The following is an 18,488-nucleotide window of genomic DNA, read 5'->3' as shown; positions in this document are numbered from 1 at the left end:
CTCCCCCCCGGGGGCCGCGGGGTCACGGCCGGTGCACCAAACGCGTACGTGAGCGACGGCAGGTTACGGGGCAAGGGGGCCGTGGGTCTCTGCCGGCGCTCCGCGGCTGCTTAGGGAGGTCGGGGGGAGCGGGCTCGGACTGCCAAAGCAAAGGGTCCCCGCCCCTGTCTCCCCCCCGCCGCAGCCTCCAGTTCCATCGCGAGTGCTAATTGCGGCTCTTTTCTGGCTCCTCTGTATTTGGGTCCCTCGGAGGGCGCTGCGCGGGAGGACACGTCACGGATACATTATCCCCTCCCCTCTAGAGGCTCTCCTGGCTTTCTGCAGCCTCTGCTCAAGAATTAACTGAGGGGTCCACTTCAGAGCTCCTTCTGCCCCTGGGAAAAAAAAAATTAAAAAATAAAAAAAAAAGAAAAAAAAAAGTGCGGAGATATCGGTACTTTCAGGCGAGGAGCGTGACAGCTAGGATTTCTGAAAGGAGGTGAATTTTACCTTCGATCCTTGCCGTATGGTGAGGATCGCTGCTCCTTGCGGGAGGTGAATGTTGCAAACCCTCCCTTCGCCTTTGAAAGGCATGTCTATGCGAAAGAGACACCGCTTTGCTCTTTCAATACGTGACAAATAATAATAATAATAAAACAAAAAGGAAGCAATTCTTGACCTTGCAAATGCTTTTTCTTTAAAAGGAGGGGGAAAAAAATAAATCCAACAAAATCAAACCCGCGCCTTTGCCAGCGCTCGGACTTGTTTGGAAAGAGACAACGCTGAAGTGGCACTGGTCCCGAGGAAAACGGATCCTTTAATTTGACTCCGCATGAGAACCACATTTGGAGCTGGGCGCAGCGGCCGGAGCGGCGGGAGCAGCCCCGCGGCCAGCAGCCCCCCGTGCCCGCAGGCCCGCCGCCAGCCCAACCCCGTCGCCCCGCCGGGCTCGGCACCCCCCGCGCCCCGGCGCTGAAGCAGCCCCTCGGGGACTGGAGAAAGCGTCTTTCTGCCGCAAGACCAGCCGCCGCCCGCCGAGAGCTGACCGAGAGGGAAGCGTCTGAAGGAAATGAGAGCTTGTGATTTCGGAGCGCTCCAGTCATCAACTCCCTCCGCACCGGCGTTGGCTTTCGTTTAGCGGCCGGTTGCCTTGCCGCCTAGTCGTCTCCTCGGCATCTCGGGCTCTGGGACCAGTTCATTTTGCACTTCGTTAAACAAGCAGCACGGTCTTTCCTTTTCTTTCTTTCTTTTTTCTTTTTTAAGAGACAAAGTGTCCAAAAATGGTTCAGCCTGCGTAGCCCGATGATTTCTTGCGTGGACGCTCTATTTTTAATATTTTTTGTTATTATTTTTGGACGGGGAAGGATTGAGTAGAAGAAACCCTTCAGGAAAGGAAACCCAGTGATTTGCTCCTCGTTAAGGAGAAGATCCCTTTCCAGCTGCAGGCAGAGGACCGTGGTTCGTGTCGGTTTTTCATTCTCGGTTTCGAAGCGCTAGATATTGCAGAGTCAGAGCAGAACTGCCTCCTCCCGAGTGGCTTACCTGTCGTGGTTGTGGCTCAGATATCGCCTTCCCCCTCTTCACACCATTTCTGTTGGTGTTGGGTTTATTTGGTTGCTTTGGCTTTTTTTCCTTCCTCTTTTTCACCCTGTTTTTTTTTTTGGTTTTTTTTTTTTGTTTGTTTTTTTTTTTTTAATTCGATTCGATTTGGGTGAATTCCCTCCCTTCCTTAAACGAAAATACTGACTCTGAAGCCGAAATCCATGCCCCCTGCGATTCGGAAGAATCGGGTCTAATATGCCAGTGTCATCTTCGCCTTGCAGTAGTCGCGATGAAGGAAAAATCCAAGAACGCGGCAAAGACTAGACGGGAAAAAGAAAATGGAGAATTCTACGAACTGGCCAAACTCCTGCCTCTGCCCTCGGCTATCACCTCCCAGCTGGACAAGGCGTCCATCATCCGCCTCACCACTAGCTACCTGAAAATGCGAGCCGTCTTCCCCGAAGGTAACCACCCCGGGGTGCCCCGGGAGGGGCTGTCTGCCTCCCGCCCGGCCCGCACAGGAGGGACCGGGCAGCACTACGGCCCGAAAGTGGGGGTGGCGGGTGGGGTGTGCATACGCCGAGACGAGCCCGCATCTCCTCTACCTCCTGTGAAGAAGGGGTGGGGGGTGTTTGCAGGGGTGCCAGCACCGGTTGGCGAACGAGGGGCGAGAGAGGGAAAAGCCGCTGAGGGTGGAAAGGCTCCTGCTTGCCTGGGAAGAGGAGGCAGCTCTGCACTGCCCGAAAACCAAAGCTTGCCGGGGGGTGCCGTACAAAGCGCGGGCTGCAAATAGCAACTCTGGTCCTGTGAGGCCTAAACTCGAAAACAGCTCTCCCCGGCCTCGCGTAGCCCTTCGAGAGCCGCGACCTGGGGCGCGGGCTGCAAAGGGACCCCGGCCGGGGACTGCGCCGGGGTGGCGGCGGAGCGGAGGCGGGCAGCCCGGCCGGTGGTGCGGGAAGGTAGAGCCGTCCGGTTGATCCCCCTCTTCTCCTCCCTCCTCCTTTGCTGCCGGTTCAGCTCCGTCTGCTCGGGGGGACCGTCCCGAAGAGAGAGGGTTCCGCTCGGCTCCGCCGTGCCCGGCGTCTGCGGCCCCGGGAGGCAAGTCGTCCCAGCTCCCTGGGAGGCCCCTCGACACAGTGCTCCTGCCGGTGTCCAGACACGGCCTTGTGGGGGGAGGAAATAGCGTGGGTGTTATTATTATTTTGTTTTGGTTGGAGTTTTCTGGAGATAGGGAAGCAGGCTGGGAAATAAGGCGCAGCGGTTTCGCAGAGAGGTCCTCCGCCTTCTCCTGGGACCGGGGGGAGAGGGGAGGACCAGTCGGAACCCAATATGCTCCTGAGCGGGGCCTGGACCTCGCTGCCCCACGGCCAGGGCCATGCAGGGAGGCGAGAGCCGATGACCCCTGAGCTCTTCTCGGAGACACGCAGCAACGAGCCCTGACACTGCCCTCTCCTTCCCCCGGGGTTTGGTAAACAATACCCCCCCGGTCAGCCTCGCACCTACACCCCAAGCGTCCGAAGGACGCAGAGTTTCGGCCACTTTGGGTGAGGGGAGGCAGCTGGCTGGCACCCGTGGGGTGCCGCCGGCTGCCAGGTCCACTCCGTGCCGCCGCTGAGCTGATGGGAGACGTGAAATGAAACGCTGGTTAGTGACTACTGGTGGCTAAATAAAGCCCAGCTCCCCCCTTTGTCATTTGTTTGCGCCTCTCTGGACGGGAGTGTGTGTGTGAAGGAATTAGCAAATTCCAGAGTGGAAGGTCTGCTCTCCGTCGCGGTTTCTAAGGAGCTTTATTAAAAGCCTTCAAATTTAAAAACAAAACCAAAACCCCACTCCCAAACCGAGAGAAGCTTACCGTTATGGTCATCTAATTCAGTAATTTCGAGAGCAAGTGCTAGCAGTGCTACGGGAAACTAGGGCTCCTTTAGCGTGCGCTTCTGAAGCACGCCGGGTGAACAGAGTAAGGGGAAGCGAGACGCTTCTCCGCTGTAATTTCCAGCCAGTATCCCCCATCGGGAAATTTCGCGATGAGAAATAGCGCGTCGTATTTTCGGGGGGGCATTCGCCGGCCCTTCCTGGGGAACCTGCCCCGAATGGCTTTGGTTTAGGAGGGAAGAAGAGCGGCACGTTTCGAGATGCTGCTGAGTGTATTCCTGGTTTTCCAGTCCTGCTGAGCCTCAAGAGTAACAAGAGGACGCCGAGAGTAGGTTTATACCCACCAGCTCGGGTGTGTTTTATGTGTCTGTCTTCCTTAAACAGGCCAGGCGTGCGCTTCCGCACACTCTGCTTATTAAGAGCAACGTTTAAATGCATACAGCGAATTCCTGATCTTTCATCGTCTTAAGTGCGGGTGGAAATACGTTGAAAAACAAAGCTTTGCACCCAGGGCTGACAGGCCCCAGGAATAACCGTCTCTAGCCCCCGAGCCGTGTGTTTAGTACCCAGGAGGGTAGAGGGCAGAGAGGGGAGCTGCAGAGAGGCGGCCATAGGCAGTGCTCGCTACCCCGCCGGCTGCAGTAGGGCGTTTGGTGCCGGACGGGGGGAGGAGGGGGGAGGAGGGCTGCCCGACGGCACTAGGCCCCGCATCGCCCCTTTCTTCCCTTTCTCTCTGAATTTGTCTGCGGAAAGCGGGGGAGGAAGGTCCTCTCCCCCCTCAGCAGCTCAGCGACGGCACGGAAAGGTGGTGTCCAGTTGTCTTTACTGGGGCGGCGGGGGGGAAGTCCAACAGCCCAAGACGGCTGCCCAGTACGGCGTCTCAAATTATGGGGACAATAAGACCTGGGGAATGTGCCTCTTTGAGTATGCTGGACCCAATGGGTGGGGAGGACCCACGCCCGAGGTCCTGGGGCTTGAAATAAAGGTGGGCACGTAACAGTTGGCCACCCGTCGGCCGCTGCTCCCAGGGCAGAGGGAGCGGCGCAGCCCGCACTCTCCCCGCGTCTCCCCCGAAACGGCTGTCACCGGGGGACCAGAGACCCGTGCCGCCCCGGCCGCCTTGGCCATCAGCGAGGCATCATCCCTGTAAGACTCAAGGGAGTTTACTTCTTCCAGCTCGCGGTGGTGGGAGGACAGGCCTGAGACAATTCCAGCATGCGTGCTAGACCCAGGGTAGCTGGAGCCAGCGTGATCAGAAACGTTGTCCATATATAAAACTGGCTTCCAGCTCCGTCTAGACTGGAGGGAAAGAGAGAGAGGAGTTTGTTTCTAAAAACTCCGGTGGATGGCTTCCCCCACACGTTTTATTTCCAGCGCGAGCTGACACAAATTGTAGGTAGAGTTTGAGACTCTCACTGAGGTGTCTGGTCCCAGAGCTTCGACGGGGCTTGTAAGGGAGTTCAGACAGGTCTCCTCCTGCTCATCTCTGTCAAGATTTTCCCGAAGATGCTCATTTTGGACTAAAATTATAGATCTCTCCGCGGAGGCGCCCGATAAGGCTCAACACAAATGAGAGTGAAAAGCGATTTATATTCCAGCTCCTTTCTTCCGCAAAGTGCAAGCCCTGGTAGGCACAACTTCGTGCTCCGACATCACAGATTTTGCCGTGCGGTTTCGCTCTGACCTTCAGATTCGTGAAATAAAGTCCAGGAGACAGCAACCTACAGCCTCCCCCGCGCTCCCGCTCTGTAATACCGTCTTCTCTTGTGTTTTGATATTTTGCCAAGGCATTTATTACTGTAGAACAAAAACACACCACGGGACTTCTGTCCTGACTGTCAGTATTTTTTTTTTTTTCTAAAACTGAGCAAATGAGAAGAGTCGCGAGAAGAAATTGTATTTAAAACCCGCGATTCTCTGCCTCACGGTTATGGCAGACTGATTACATTGTGAGCCGTTTCTTCCCCCAACCCCGAAGCAGTTTCGAAAACTGACTAAAAAACTGCACACTTACGGATGTTTAAACGGGTTGAGAACGAACTAATTGATAAATGACCCAAAAGATAATGTGAGTTATAAAAAATTGCTGAATAAAATGACTCAGCAGTAGAACTTAGACCTGCTCCTTATTCCGAGACGCAGACAATATAAATTACTGGGCGCATGTAGAGTTTTCGTTCGATTTAAACCTGGTTGTGAATATATGTTTTAAGAAAATCAAGGCGAATTGCAGCTATTTCATTAATTTTCATACTCACTCTGAAGAGCTTAATTAATTAATTAAAGCCCGAGCCGGCGGCGCGAGTAATTCCTCTACGAAACTTGCCTCTACTGTAATAACCGCTAATAGTGGCATTGAAGGTCTTACTAAAACAGGAGTGCCATTAGTGTTTCCCGGTAGCTGTGGCGGGAGCCGGCAGACCCTCGGTGCGGGGACGAGCGGCGGCGGCGGGAAGGGAGGGAGGGAGTCACTGCCGTGGTAGCTGTGGCTCTGCTCGAGACCGCGCTCTTTGCCGTGCGCCCGCTTTCGGGCCTCTTAACATGGTCTGGTGTTTCTGGCTCGCCGGGAAGTGCTGGGTTGGGGTTTGTCCGAGTGTCCTGGAGGGTGTTCTTGTTGTTTTTTTCTCTAGAATTCGACTTTTTTTTTTTTTAATGATTGTCTCGATTTTTACGTCTGTCACTCCCATCGCCCAACCCTCGGACAACTTTCCAGCCGGCGGTGACGCTGAAGCCCGCGGAGAGGATGCGGGGGGCCCAGCACATCCCTGCCAAAGTTAAGCTAATGCAGCCCTTCTCCTTCCCAAAATCATCGCAGCCTGGAAGCTCCCGCCCCGAACAAAGGTTACCCCCGCTGAGGCCGGGGACTCCCCGTCAGCTCCAGACCCGGCCCGGCCCCTCGGACCCGCCTGTCAAGCGGTACGATTCTATGTGCCGTCGGGGCTGAGATGTCTCTCCCTCTGCTGCATCTGGTCTTAGGGCAAGGTGTCAGCTCTGCCCCTCGCCCAGAGCCGCGCTTCCTTCCCCACCTCAAGGGCTTATGCTAAACCCTGGGCCTCGCCTAAACGAAAGAGCCAAAGTTAAACCGAGGGTAGGGGCCGCCTCCACCCCGTCCCAGACGGGTGCCGGGGCTGGCAGTTCGCCGTCCCCTGGTGATCTCCGTCGGCTTTCCCGACGAAGGGAGGCACAACCACGCTAGGGAAAAGTCCCAAAAGAGAAGCGGTATTGAAAATCCCGGCTCTCGCAGTTGACTCGGGTTCCTTGTGAAGGATGGCTGTTGAATAACGCGAGGGGACCGTGAGGTTCGGGGGAGCCGGGGAACAATACAGTACACACAAAGGAAATAGTCCAAGTTACAGGGCAATCCGATACTTAACATAAAACATCACAAAGTAATTCTTTTAGCAGAATCCCAAGCAGAAAAGCTACCGGGCGTTCAGCTGTGTGTGTGTACGAATTTATACAGTTGGAGACCAAAGGTGGGAGTTGTTCTCAAAAATGTCTAGATCTTATTACAGTTTGACTCACTCCTCTCTCTGGAAACTGGGAAATAGTACAAAGTGAATGTTGAGATACTTTGAAAAACAGCCAGAGATGTCAAAAGACGGTGGAGGCAATCATGCCCGGGTTTGCCGAAGGGAAGGGGACGCGTTCGTATGAGAATTCCCACGTCTTTCAACGGCAAAAGTAGCACGTACTTCGGGGTGCCCGTTGAAAACCCCGTCTCTGTCTCTAGGACGCCGTCGTCGGAGCCGAATCTGCCGCCCGGTGCCCGGGGGACGGGCTGATGGTCACAACTGTGATTAGGGCCAATTATTTCCCCCTTAGCATTGCCCGCTAGGCATCCCGCTGTGTCTGGCCTGCCCCCCTAGCACGGTCGCGGTGGGAACGGGACCAGCCGTCGTTACACACACCAGTAAACGGAGGGTGAACAGGGAGAGGGGCTCGTCTCATCCATGTTTGCCGACGGCCGGGTGCCAGCAAAGAGGAGGTTGCGCCTTGGACCTCTTCGCCGTGCCAGCTCCTACCCGTCGGGGCGGGCTCTGCCGCTGAGTTCGGCTCCAGCTTTCCGGGCTTTACGTTACTGGTAGCGCCCGGAGTCTCCCCAGGCCGCTGGCTGCAGGCGATCCCCTACGCTCTCGCACGGCAAAGGGGGAGAGGCCACCCCCACGGGTGTCCTCAGCCTTTGCGGGAAGGATGCAGCAGCTGCTTGCTCGCTCGCAGGGAAATCGCTATCTGGGCCAGCGTCGCAGGTAATTAGTGCTGCAATTGGGCATTTTAAAAATATTTGCTTCGAAATGACTCGTTCGGCAGCGTACCGGCTGCACAGCCGTGTCGGAGACCCGGCACCCTTTCCTGCCGGAGAGCCCTTTCCGGGCCGGGGCCACCCCGGCAAACTCCCATCGCGTTTAAGCGACATAGGAAACACTCGCTTTGTATCGGCAGCTCTTTTGGCCTCGCTCCAGTCCAGTGAGTGAAAATGTGCGTTATTTACTGGCTGGGCAGGAGCAGCTCGGCGGAGTCTATTGCATCCATATGTTTACAGGACATATACTGCACGTTTGCAAATCTCTCGAAAGACAAGTTAATGGGAGTTAGTCCTTCATCTGAACGTAAGGTTTTTATTCGTTTCGTTTCCACCTTCAAAGCGATCTGCTGGTGGATTAAATGATAAAATCATCGGCTTTAAAATAAGCTTACACGAATGCCAGGCTGATCCACCAAACGCATTTATGTTTGATGCGAGTTCGCAATTGTAACTCCAATTTACAATTTCAAAGGGAACAAATCTGCGGAAGTGACTTTTTTAGTCCAGGTTTGGAAAGAACCTCAAAGAAAGTGATCTGGGGGATGCTGTGAAACCGTACCTGGCTAGCCGTGATGGACAGGACGGAGCAGATTGCCAGGCACGGGTGCGGCAGAGACAGTTCGTTCTTGAAGACCATCTTCGTGAGTGGCACAAAGAGTAAATCTGCTTCGTCCTTCAGAAAGTTAGGGCTCGTTTCAGGGCAGTTTTTACACCACTATGTCTAACTAAAGGAGAAGTCTCTCTCTCCCATGTATAGAGACTTGAAATTAGTAAATCGAAATAAGGACATGCCTCTCAGCGCCAGGTCTGACTCTGTTGTTTGCATTTGTTACCGTCTCGGGAAAGAGACTGCAGGATGTCTCTGCGATCCTCAAACTTTCCGCCCCAGGGAAAGCAGCGTTTCAGAAAAAAAAAAAAAATGATATATATATATATTTTTTTTTTTTTTTTAAGGATCCCTGGAAGTTTAGGGGTCTTCTATAAACTGCGAATTGGGAAACAGCGGTAGAAAAGTGAGACTTTTCGTTTTCTTTTCAAAGCAAATTTCCCAACGCATGGCTAAACACTCCTCTCGGCGAAGGGAAGGTGTCCTTCCCATACCCACAAAAAAGCGTAGCCGCACACCGTGCACTTCTGAGGCGCGGTTTGGAGGGACCTGCTGGGGCAGCCGGAGCGACTGACACGGGGCAGGCAGACGCCTCCTCTTGGGACTGACCTTGGGCGCTGCTACTGCTTTGCGCCCGCGGAAAGGAGGCGTTGGGGCCGGCCTAGGTCCCCGGGGTGCCTTGCCTGGCGCTGAGAACCGCAGGCTTATTTGTGCTTGCCCGGCGGGATCGGAGGGGCTTCGCTGACACCGGCGCACCAGAAAGAGGCGAAACTCGGGGGAAAGCACCTCGGGCAGCCGTGCTTTGCCACGCGTTTTCTTCGCCGCCTCCTTTTCCTCCAGTGGCCACCCCAAAGGACGCCCCAAGGGCGGGGAGAAAGGCTCCCATCATTTCTAGACCAGTGCTACCTGCGGACACTCGGCCGAAGGGTGCGCGGATCCAGGAGAGCGTCAGGCGGGACGTTTGGAGGCATGTTCCAAAGCCGCAGCTTAGGGCAGGGCTTCCTACCTGGGTACTAACTTCTCCCTCCCGCAACGGAGTCGAGAGGGACTCCTGCTGCAGCAGCCTTTGCCCCTGCCAGTGTGCGGGCTGGCAGCACCGAGCATCCCCGCATTTCACCCGCCACCGGCCCTTCTGCAGCGTCTCTAGGCTGCAGGGAAGCACGGGCAGTGAAGCACCCTTAAGGCTCCGTGGCCTCGTAGAATCTGCGCTGTGGCCCCGAGGGCTTAAGTCTTCTTTTCTCTCCTTTGTCTCCAAAAAGGAGGCATTAAATGCTTGCGGTCCCGTGCCCCTTCCCTCCGCCCTCCCTGTCTAGGCGGTCCTGGGGGCAATGGCACGCTGCAGAGCTTGCCATCAGGGTATTGGACAGGAGCCTCCATGTCCTCGACTGGCACGGGTAGTGGTCTCAGCTCCACCGGGGAGGTGCTGCATGCTTTATTTGCATGGAATAAACGAAAAACAAACAAACAAGCAAACGCCAGACCAGACCTCTCTCGCTTCAAGCTCCCTCAATAACCTTTCGCTGTCACTAAGGCAGTGCCGGGCACACAGGCTGCCCCCAGCCCGCCGGGCAGCGCTAAGGCGAAGCAGCGGGGCTGGGTCGGGCCCGTCGGGTTAAAGGGGGCCGGAGCCCAGCCGGGGCCGCGCTGGCTGCGTGCAGAATCTTAGGGGAGAAGCTGTGCAATCACGCCGGCAAATTTCTCGGTCCCTTCCGTGCGCTGGTGAAGAGGCCGTCGGGGCACTTTGCCCCCGATTGAGTTCCCGCCCTCTTTAACCTCCTCAGCGTACTCCCCAGCAGGGACCCGCCTTGGCCAGCGTGAGGGTCGTCGGGACCGGCATCCCGCGCAAGCCACGTACCCACGGAGGGCAGCGGGACGCGGGCGGGGGGACGCGCATGTCCGGCCCGCGGCCGGGTGTTGAGGGCCGTCCCGCTGCACCTCCAGCACAGAAGACAGACGAGTGTCTCGCAGGTCCTTGTGCCTTCCGTATGTGAACACCTCGCTGGGAACCAAATGCCCTGTGCTGTGCTTGGCGAAGCTGCAGGCAGGCCGGGTGCTCCGCGCCTGCCTCCAAAGCGGCTAGTCCCTCGGGTTCTCAGTGTGTGGCCAGTCTTTTTCGCCCTGGTCGTGGCGAAAGGGGGAACGGGCACGGTGCTACTGGCAGGGAGGTGACGGCCTGGCCGGCGAGGGGAAGCCGGTTGGGGCAGGCGCCTCCCTGGGGCGCGCTGTAGAGCAGGAGGCTCCTCGGGGAAGGAGGAAGGGGTTCGCGGGTGTGCCCTCGCCGGGAACTCCAGAAGAGAGCAATTCCCTTCCCCCGCGTGTTTCAGAATTCAGCCTTTCCCACCTCCCGAGCCCCCACGCCGCGGCCTGGACCGCTGCCCGCGGGAGAAGCGGGGGCAGTAGGCGGGTTGCGAACAGCTCCTGTCCCGCCGGGGAGACAGGGCGGGTCGGGCTTCGCTTCCCTCTCTAACCAGCTCCTTGGTTCCCTTGCAGGTCTGGGCGACGCCTGGGGACAGCCGAGCAGGATAGGTCCCTTGGATAACGTGGCCAAGGAGCTCGGATCCCATTTGCTTCAGGTAGTGGACGCCTTCCTCCTCTCGTATGCGCTCCGCATAGCAAGTCTAGTGTTGCGCTGCGATCAGCCTCCCAGCTCCCAACTCTCCTCCTCCTCCTCTTCTTCCTCCTCTTCTCTGCACTGCGGGAAAAGCCTGGGTGAAGCCTTCTTTTTACTCCCGAGCCTCACACCGTCTGGGAGGGACGCGACACGGAGACACCAAACACTTATTTTTTTTTTCTTTTTACCTTTGATATTAGTAGAAATAACAGGCACTAGTTTGCTCTCCGTGCATACAAAGCGTCTCCCATCCGTAAAAGCCATAATCAGACGCCCCAGAGCTGCTGGGGATGTCCCGCAGGCAGCCCCCGACGAGCGGCAACGGGGAGCGCGTTTAAGCTGGAAAGGTGCCGAACATCGGAGATCGTCCTTCTCCGGCGGTGACTCGAAAGGGGAAACCTGTAAGGGAGCGCAGGGCTGCCGAGGCGGGGGCTGGACAGCTGGGTTAGATCTCCCGCGGACGTTAGCACCTGAAAATACCGTTGTTCACAATCCCGTTGATCTGCTCTGGAATTCCGCTGAATTTCACCCCCGCCTAGGTGAGCGTAGGAATTCGTAGCTGGGGCGTGTGTGGCAGTCGGAGGAACAACAACAACCAAAAAAAAACCCCGAAACAAACAAACAAAAACCCAAACCCAACCAACTAAAAAACCACAACAACAACAACAAAAAAAACCAAACAAAAAACCCGTTTAGCATCATGTTTTTTATATGTGAACTTAATACAGCAAGGGTTTTTCTTCCCCGGTTTTAAAGACCTAGTAAACCGTAATCGTTTAACGGCCGTTTTTATTGTGGGAGGTTAATTCCTGGTCACAGAGCTGGAGCTGTTTTAGCTGTTCACTCGGGCTGGGGATAAAAACCTCGACAAAGAACTCTTCGAGGTCTGTGGCCGCTCCCTCCCGCCGAGTCGCCGGGAAGGCTCGCCCACCTTCGTTCCCCGCCAGCCGGTGGCGTTTTGGGCGAGACCCGGCCTCTGGCCCCTGGCGTCCCCCCAGCCCCCCCCTCAGGTAGCTGCCGTTCCCCTGGGCTCAAGCAAAGACGCCCACCCGAATGGAGGTGAAGAGGCGGCAATGGCGGGCCAGCTGGGAGAGCTGTGCGGGGTCGCACGACGGTGGAAATGCCGCGCAGTTACTTATTTGTTGCTGCAGCCCTGCAAAGTGTTACCAGTTCTCCTGAAGTAAAAAGAGAGCGTGCTTTCGGCACAGCGGTGTAGAAACATGCGTTACTGACCACATATAGGAAATGGGAATTGATGAGGTTCAAAAATTATCTCATGTCGAGGTAATTCTAGCCTTGGAAATTTGGTTATAAGTAGCTGATGTCCTATCAGCTGTTTCAGAATCACTAGTCTACCTAGAAAATACGTATCTAGTTATATCATAAAAATAATTGCTGCTGCACTTGCTCCTCCTCCCGGTTAGCTGTTTCCCATTTTGTCTGGCATTAAATGAACTTAAGTAATATTATATGCTAATCACCTGTAATACTCATTTTATAGGCCAGTTATTTCTGAATCTTAAAGTGCTTAACGTTTTAATAAATCCCCATTTACTGTAAAATTTGTAAGGCTTCTTCAACTGAAACCTTACATGTGAAGTTTCAGCTTCAATATGCATTTCTGTACAGGAATGTCAGAGACCTACTGCACCACATAATGCAGTAATGGAAGCATTGACATAGTTTTACTTATGATACTGGGTAGAGCAATTGCAAGATGCCAGTGTTTGAAAGCAAAGTGGCTTAGGGTGTAATAATTCATTTCTCATTATAATACTTCGACAAAATTTCATTTATGTTCCACAAAAGAAAAAAAAAGTCATGGCAAAGAGTAATCTGGTTTCAATTACATGCTGTAGAATCATTAGTAGGCCAGAGAATAATTTGGAATATTTTCTTATTGGGGCAGCACTGTAAGAGCAAGAAGAATACAGGATTTTATTGCTTTTCTCCTGGTTCAGTAACTTAGAAGATGAATTGAAATAGCTGCTTGTTTTATCCGTGTACTGTAAAAAGTATTTTCCTCTTTCAAATATATTTTCCAATGAAGTTCATGTGTATGTGTTGATCAAAGCTTCCTAAATTGGTTAGAGATAATGGATACTTTTTGAAGGAGGATATCAGATATGTTTGAAAAAATGCCTCAAATTGGACACTAAAGAATCCAGGTATTCTCTAACTGATAGTTTGTGTGTCCAAATTGTGGTCAGATTGGCCTATGCTGTACCATTTGCATATATTTTTTTTCCCATATTAATCATGTGTCACTAAATTAAACTTCAGTTTTTACTCATGCAAGCAATATTTACCTTCCAGTCCCTATCAATAAGAATTTGTAGTACTGGATCTCAAGTTTGCGTTGCATCTTACCATCAGTGGAGATTCACAAACTGTAGAGATATAGCTTAATGAGCATAACCAACTCTCTTCAAGTGTGATAAAATTTTGAATGCAGATTTTTTTTTTTACTTTCTTTTTCTAAGTTCACATAGGTACATAGCAGACAACCCTCTATTTAGAAAGACATTATTAAAAATATAGTCAAAGAAATTTAAAGCATTGCTTACAGTATCATTAAATATATTGCAAATAGCAGTAAGCTGTGTCTGCCAATTATACCGTAAAAAATGGCTTGCGTGGTACTAGACTTTCCCGTAAGTACCACATAGCTTGGGATTTGTACTAAGTACTAAAATAACCAGAATCAACAGGAGAATGTTAACTTAAAGTGAAGCAGTAAAGCTAGCATCTGTAGGGGGAATGAACTTAATTTCACAATGTGTGCGTGTGTCATAGGGTTCATAGGAATAGCATCAGATAAAGGTTTCTGTTCTTTAAATTTTGCTGCTACTCGCTGCTCTTAAAGTTGGATAGAATTCTTCCTCCAAAAGATTTCAAATTTTTTATCACTGTAGGTGGTTTAAACAGAGGGCTTGCATTTTACCCTACTTACTTCTCTTTTTCAGACTTTGGATGGCTTTGTTTTTGTGGTAGCATCAGATGGCAAAATAATGTACATCTCAGAAACAGCATCAGTACATCTTGGCTTATCTCAGGTATGAGCGATTTATTCTGCCCATCTATTAAACACAAATGCTCGATTTAGAACCTAACACTGATATCCTGCCATGTATACAATGTCACTATTTTTTAGGGGTATTTGAAGCTTTGAAATTTGTTTTCTGACAAATGGCCTTACTTAAATATTCAAGTTTCCTTTACTTACAACCACATCATGACTGTCGTCGTATCTTTTCTTGTTCATTGTATTTTACTCCTCATTACCTTTAAGAAGGGTAATAAATAATATGATATTGCAAATTGCAGATATATACAGAGCTTGAAACCCAAACCTATTGCCTGTGTGGTAATTCTATACGTCTGAAATAAAGTTTAGAATTCAAGTCTATATGTTTTAGATTGTGTAAGATATTGAGACTTGCTATGAAATGGAGAGGAAATCTGATGTGGAACATGAGTTTTATGGCAAATGTGCTTTAGGAAAAAAAAGAAAAGGGGGGCAGATTTATGAGTGTTCACATGGAATTCAGGGTAGTTTTTCCTGAGTTTTTCCAGCTCAGTGGTCTTTTCAGTAAAGCGTTTTATATGGTTGTGATAGAACTCATAAAACTCAGTTTACTACTGTTCTGCACAAGAAGCATAAGGGGGTTTTATTGTGTGGGGTTTTTTTTCCTTTTTTTATTTTTTTTCTTCTTAGAAGGACATTTCTAATTTTTTGCCTTCTTGGGATAAGCACAAGGGCAAATAGCCTGAATTTATTGCAGACCACAAGTTTCCATACCTTTGTGTGTAAATGTATTACATAAATTCTGTGGTAGCACCTGACCTAAAGCTTGGTGAAGTCCAATAGAAAAACTCCTGATTAATTTAACTGGGCCCTAGATGAGACTTAAAAGAAAGAGAAGTGTTTCTTCAAAACCAGTTGCAGCTCAAAAACTTCTCAGATTTAGATAAACTGAAATAAAGACTTAAGAGCAAACAGAAGGAGAATGAGGAGATGAAGGTGAGAGAGCACAGGATGTTCTGAAAATGTCTGGGGAATATGCCCTGTGGTTATTCCAATAAACAGAGAAAAGACTGAGTTGTGGAGGTTATATATCTGTTTCAATTTTGGTAGTAACAGATATTTTTAACTGAAAAACTGTGAAGTACTTTATATGTGTGCTTATGCTAGTGATATTAGAATGAGTAGCTGTGAGAAAAAAATACAATTCCAAATAGCTAGAAAAATCAAGTATGTAATCTCATAAGCATCACTTCCATATCCAAGGGCAACTACAATTCTAGTCTTGTAATCTCTTTTAGAAAAAGTAATTTTGAGAATCAATATTCTGTGTGGATACTTTTTTCCTGCCATCTTTTAAAAACGTGTCCAGGGAACATTCTCAGTTCTAGCAGTTTGTTCAGTTGAGTCTGTTACAGTACAGTACTTGTTGTTTCATAACATTTAATGCATGTTCAAAATACTTTAAATATTGCTTTGTTTTAGAATAAACTTTACTAGAGAATGGCTGTATTTTCTACCCTGAATTGACAGCCTTATCAAAAGTTTTTCTTGCCCTAATGTTTTGAAAAGTCCACCACGATGCTCACTGCCTAAATAGATTCATTTAGCCAGTACAATTATTCCAAAGCACTGAGTCCCACTTGTTCTTGCTGAAGTAGAGTCTCATTGTCCTGCACTGCTTGCTGTTTGATAAGCACTAACTGATTTTCCAGGTTTTGTCCAGAAATCGTTTATTTCTTTTCTTTCTTTTTGGGGAATATCAAGTCATTTGGTGTTGTAGGTCTCAGTGTTGTCCAATCATCTGGTGAAATGAGAGAACTATGGAACTGGCAGGGCACTAAATTGACTTTGTCACATTCAAGGAGAGAGGACTGAGAGTGTCATACAGGCTTTAGTCATATTTAGCCTTCTTGCCCTTACAGCCATCTGCACAGACTGAATTCCATGTGCATTGCACATGTAAATATCTAGAAACCCTTAGTGCAAGAGGTACTGAGGAAAAGTAGAGGATTTGGTCATATCACTTGTTGAAGTCAGTTTGATAACTAAAATCACAAATATTTCACTTCAGCAGAGATTTGTAAATGAATGTGCTGTATCCCTGAACTCTCCAAAAAGCTATAGATCGGAGAGGACAGAGCAGTGTGAAAATTAAAGGCATGTTTTAGATTCTCAAAATACTACCCGCGATAGCAGTTTCACAGTGCTTATTATTTTTATTTATAAATACAAAACCCCAGCTGAACAAGGCATTGATTTTTTTTTTCGCTCTTTCCTCATGCTATTTTATAATCTAATCTGTTATTCCTTTTTATCAATGTTGTATTTTTTAAGCAATAATTTTACTTTAAGTAGTACTAGCATTAATACTATGTACTATGACATTAATACATTAACACTAGGATATTCCTGTAAGCTTCCCAGGGCCCTAAATGAGTTCTTGTTCCTACTTCTCTGGAAATCACTGGGAGTTTTGCCACTGACATCAATAAGAATGAGATTGGTCTGTAGAAGCAAATTCTGCAATTCTCCCTCACCAAGTCATAATCCTTGACTATATTTTCACTAAGCGCTCTTACAGAGCTACAGCCAATACAAGCTGAGACCAGAGTGATGATGATTCTAGAAAATCTGTTAGACTGTGTATAGAAAGGCCTTTTTATTAAATAAGTTGACAATTAACTAGTCCACACATCAATTTCCTGTTAAAGTGCAATTTGTTTAAAAATGCATATTTAAACTAAGCAAAAAAGTTAATTTAAAGATATTTTGCAGGATATTCTTGGAGACCTACAACAGTGGCCTTTATCTTCTAGTTGATCGTCAATTCACTTTGACAGAAAGAAATTTGAGCTTTTGAATAACCCTTCACTGCCTGGTGCAGTTAAGCTAGTTTAAAAGTTAAAAACAATATTAAGGATTTTTTTTTTTTCAGCACTAATTCACTCACTTCTGTCTGCAGCATCAGAAAATCAGAAACAATGTTTCTAAAAGGCTACATCTTCATTTGTGAACCTATCACTTAATGTGTGGCTTTGGATTTCTGCCTTTGTTCTCAACTGTAACTGTAAATATTGTAAATACCGATGGTTAAGACCTCCATCTAATTTCAATTGGCCTCAGACCAATGTTGAACTGACTTGTACTAGCTGAGAGAGCCAATTCCTTGCCTCTTTTTTCCTGTGGATAACAAATAGGTTCAAATTCCCCAAAGATTTTTTTCCCCTTAGAGTCCAAAGACATGGAATGGAGAGGAAAATCCTCTTAGGAAACAATGGTGAAAGATTTTTTTTTAATTTTGAAAGTCTGGATCATATTCCAGCCATTTTCCAGGTCCATGAGGGAGCCAATCTTATCTTTGGCTTCTGATACGTCTTGAAATATTTAACCACAAACATCTGAAAATTTCCAAGAGTTTATTTTACTTTCATCAAATAAGTATATGAAAAGCAAAATATGTAATTATTTGCCTTAGAATCTATCTACTTAGTCCTCTGTGTTTATTATGAATCTTTTCTTGGCAGGAAAGAAATGTGCAGCTGAGTTACACATAAAAAACCTCTTAGTAGGAAACAGTGATGTTTGGTAGTAAGCAGGTATTTACAGATATTAAAAAGCTGCATCGAGGAAGCTGGTTTAATAAGCCTGAGGCACGGGATTATAGAAAGTTTATGAACTGAACCATATAATTTATTTTTTTAAGTTTTCAGTGTTTCATTGTATGCTTTAAAATGGCATGCACACACTATGCATAGCAGGAGACTGTGGTCAGTTTCAAAATTGTGTATACATATTTTGGTTATTCGACTCTTACATAGCCCCCATGTCTTTGCTGACGGCTTTATGTTTCCACTTGTATTTTTACAGTCAATTTTGGTTTCAGTGTTGTATGTTCACCTCCCACTGATTTTGCTGGGGTTGCAAATGCATACATCAGAGTAGAAAATATTCCTATGTCTATAATGAGAAAAACTAGTCATTAGTTTGACAAAGCCCTTTAGTTTTGAATTTTAGACATAAGCCCTGGGATACAAATACCTTGGGTCCAGTCCTGTGAATTCTGTGAACAAATGTGTATTTCTGTGAGCAGCCCTTTTGAAATAGGTAGTGACTTTTGGAAAAGCAAGAGATGCCCATGAGTTATACTTCAGAAGAGAGCAGATGCATGTTGATGTGGTTACAATTATACCAGGCAATAGCAGAGATATGACAGGATCTTTTGGATTACTACAGCTGATGTTGCTAGTTTTGTTTTTGTAGCTAGTTTGTCTTTGTTGCTAGTATTGTTTTTGTAAGAAAGTCTTTATATTGAAGGAAGAGATTATTTGCACATAGCCACCCAGGAATGAATTTTTTTTGGAAGCTGTATTATCTGATACAATTGTCTTAATTTTAAAGGCAAAATATACTTTACAGCAAAGTCACTATTAGCCCAAGATAAAATAACAAGAACAAGGTCATAAGTGATACTCCGGTACTCCTGTTGGTTTGAACAATGACCACAGCTGTGCATTTTTGCAATGATAATTTTTTTTGTGTTCTG

At 48.9% G+C, this 18,488-nt stretch overlaps 1 protein-coding gene across 2 annotated transcripts in view; it reads left to right on the top strand.

Moving 5' to 3' along the window:
• Positions 1-371: 371 nt before the first annotated feature.
• Positions 372-18,488, top strand: part of SIM2 (SIM bHLH transcription factor 2) — a 64,360-nt gene continuing 46,243 nt past the window's right edge. The window contains exons 1-3 of one of the 2 annotated variants that reach the window (XM_082058728.1): positions 372-1,985; positions 10,797-10,879; positions 13,884-13,973. In XM_082058728.1, the coding sequence (XP_081914854.1) occupies positions 1,811-1,985; positions 10,797-10,879; positions 13,884-13,973 (348 nt within the window). In that variant the 5' untranslated portion in view covers positions 372-1,810. Of the gene's footprint in view, positions 1,986-10,168; positions 10,275-10,796; positions 10,880-13,883; positions 13,974-18,488 lie in introns of those variants that run through there. The other variant, XM_082058729.1, reaches the window with a different exon arrangement.

Source organism: Streptopelia decaocto (genome assembly GCF_964273445.1).
Source record: "Streptopelia decaocto genome assembly, chromosome: 1".
NCBI classification, from domain to species: Eukaryota; Metazoa; Chordata; class Aves; order Columbiformes; family Columbidae; genus Streptopelia; species Streptopelia decaocto.
This window is presented reverse-complemented; position numbering and strand designations above follow the sequence as displayed.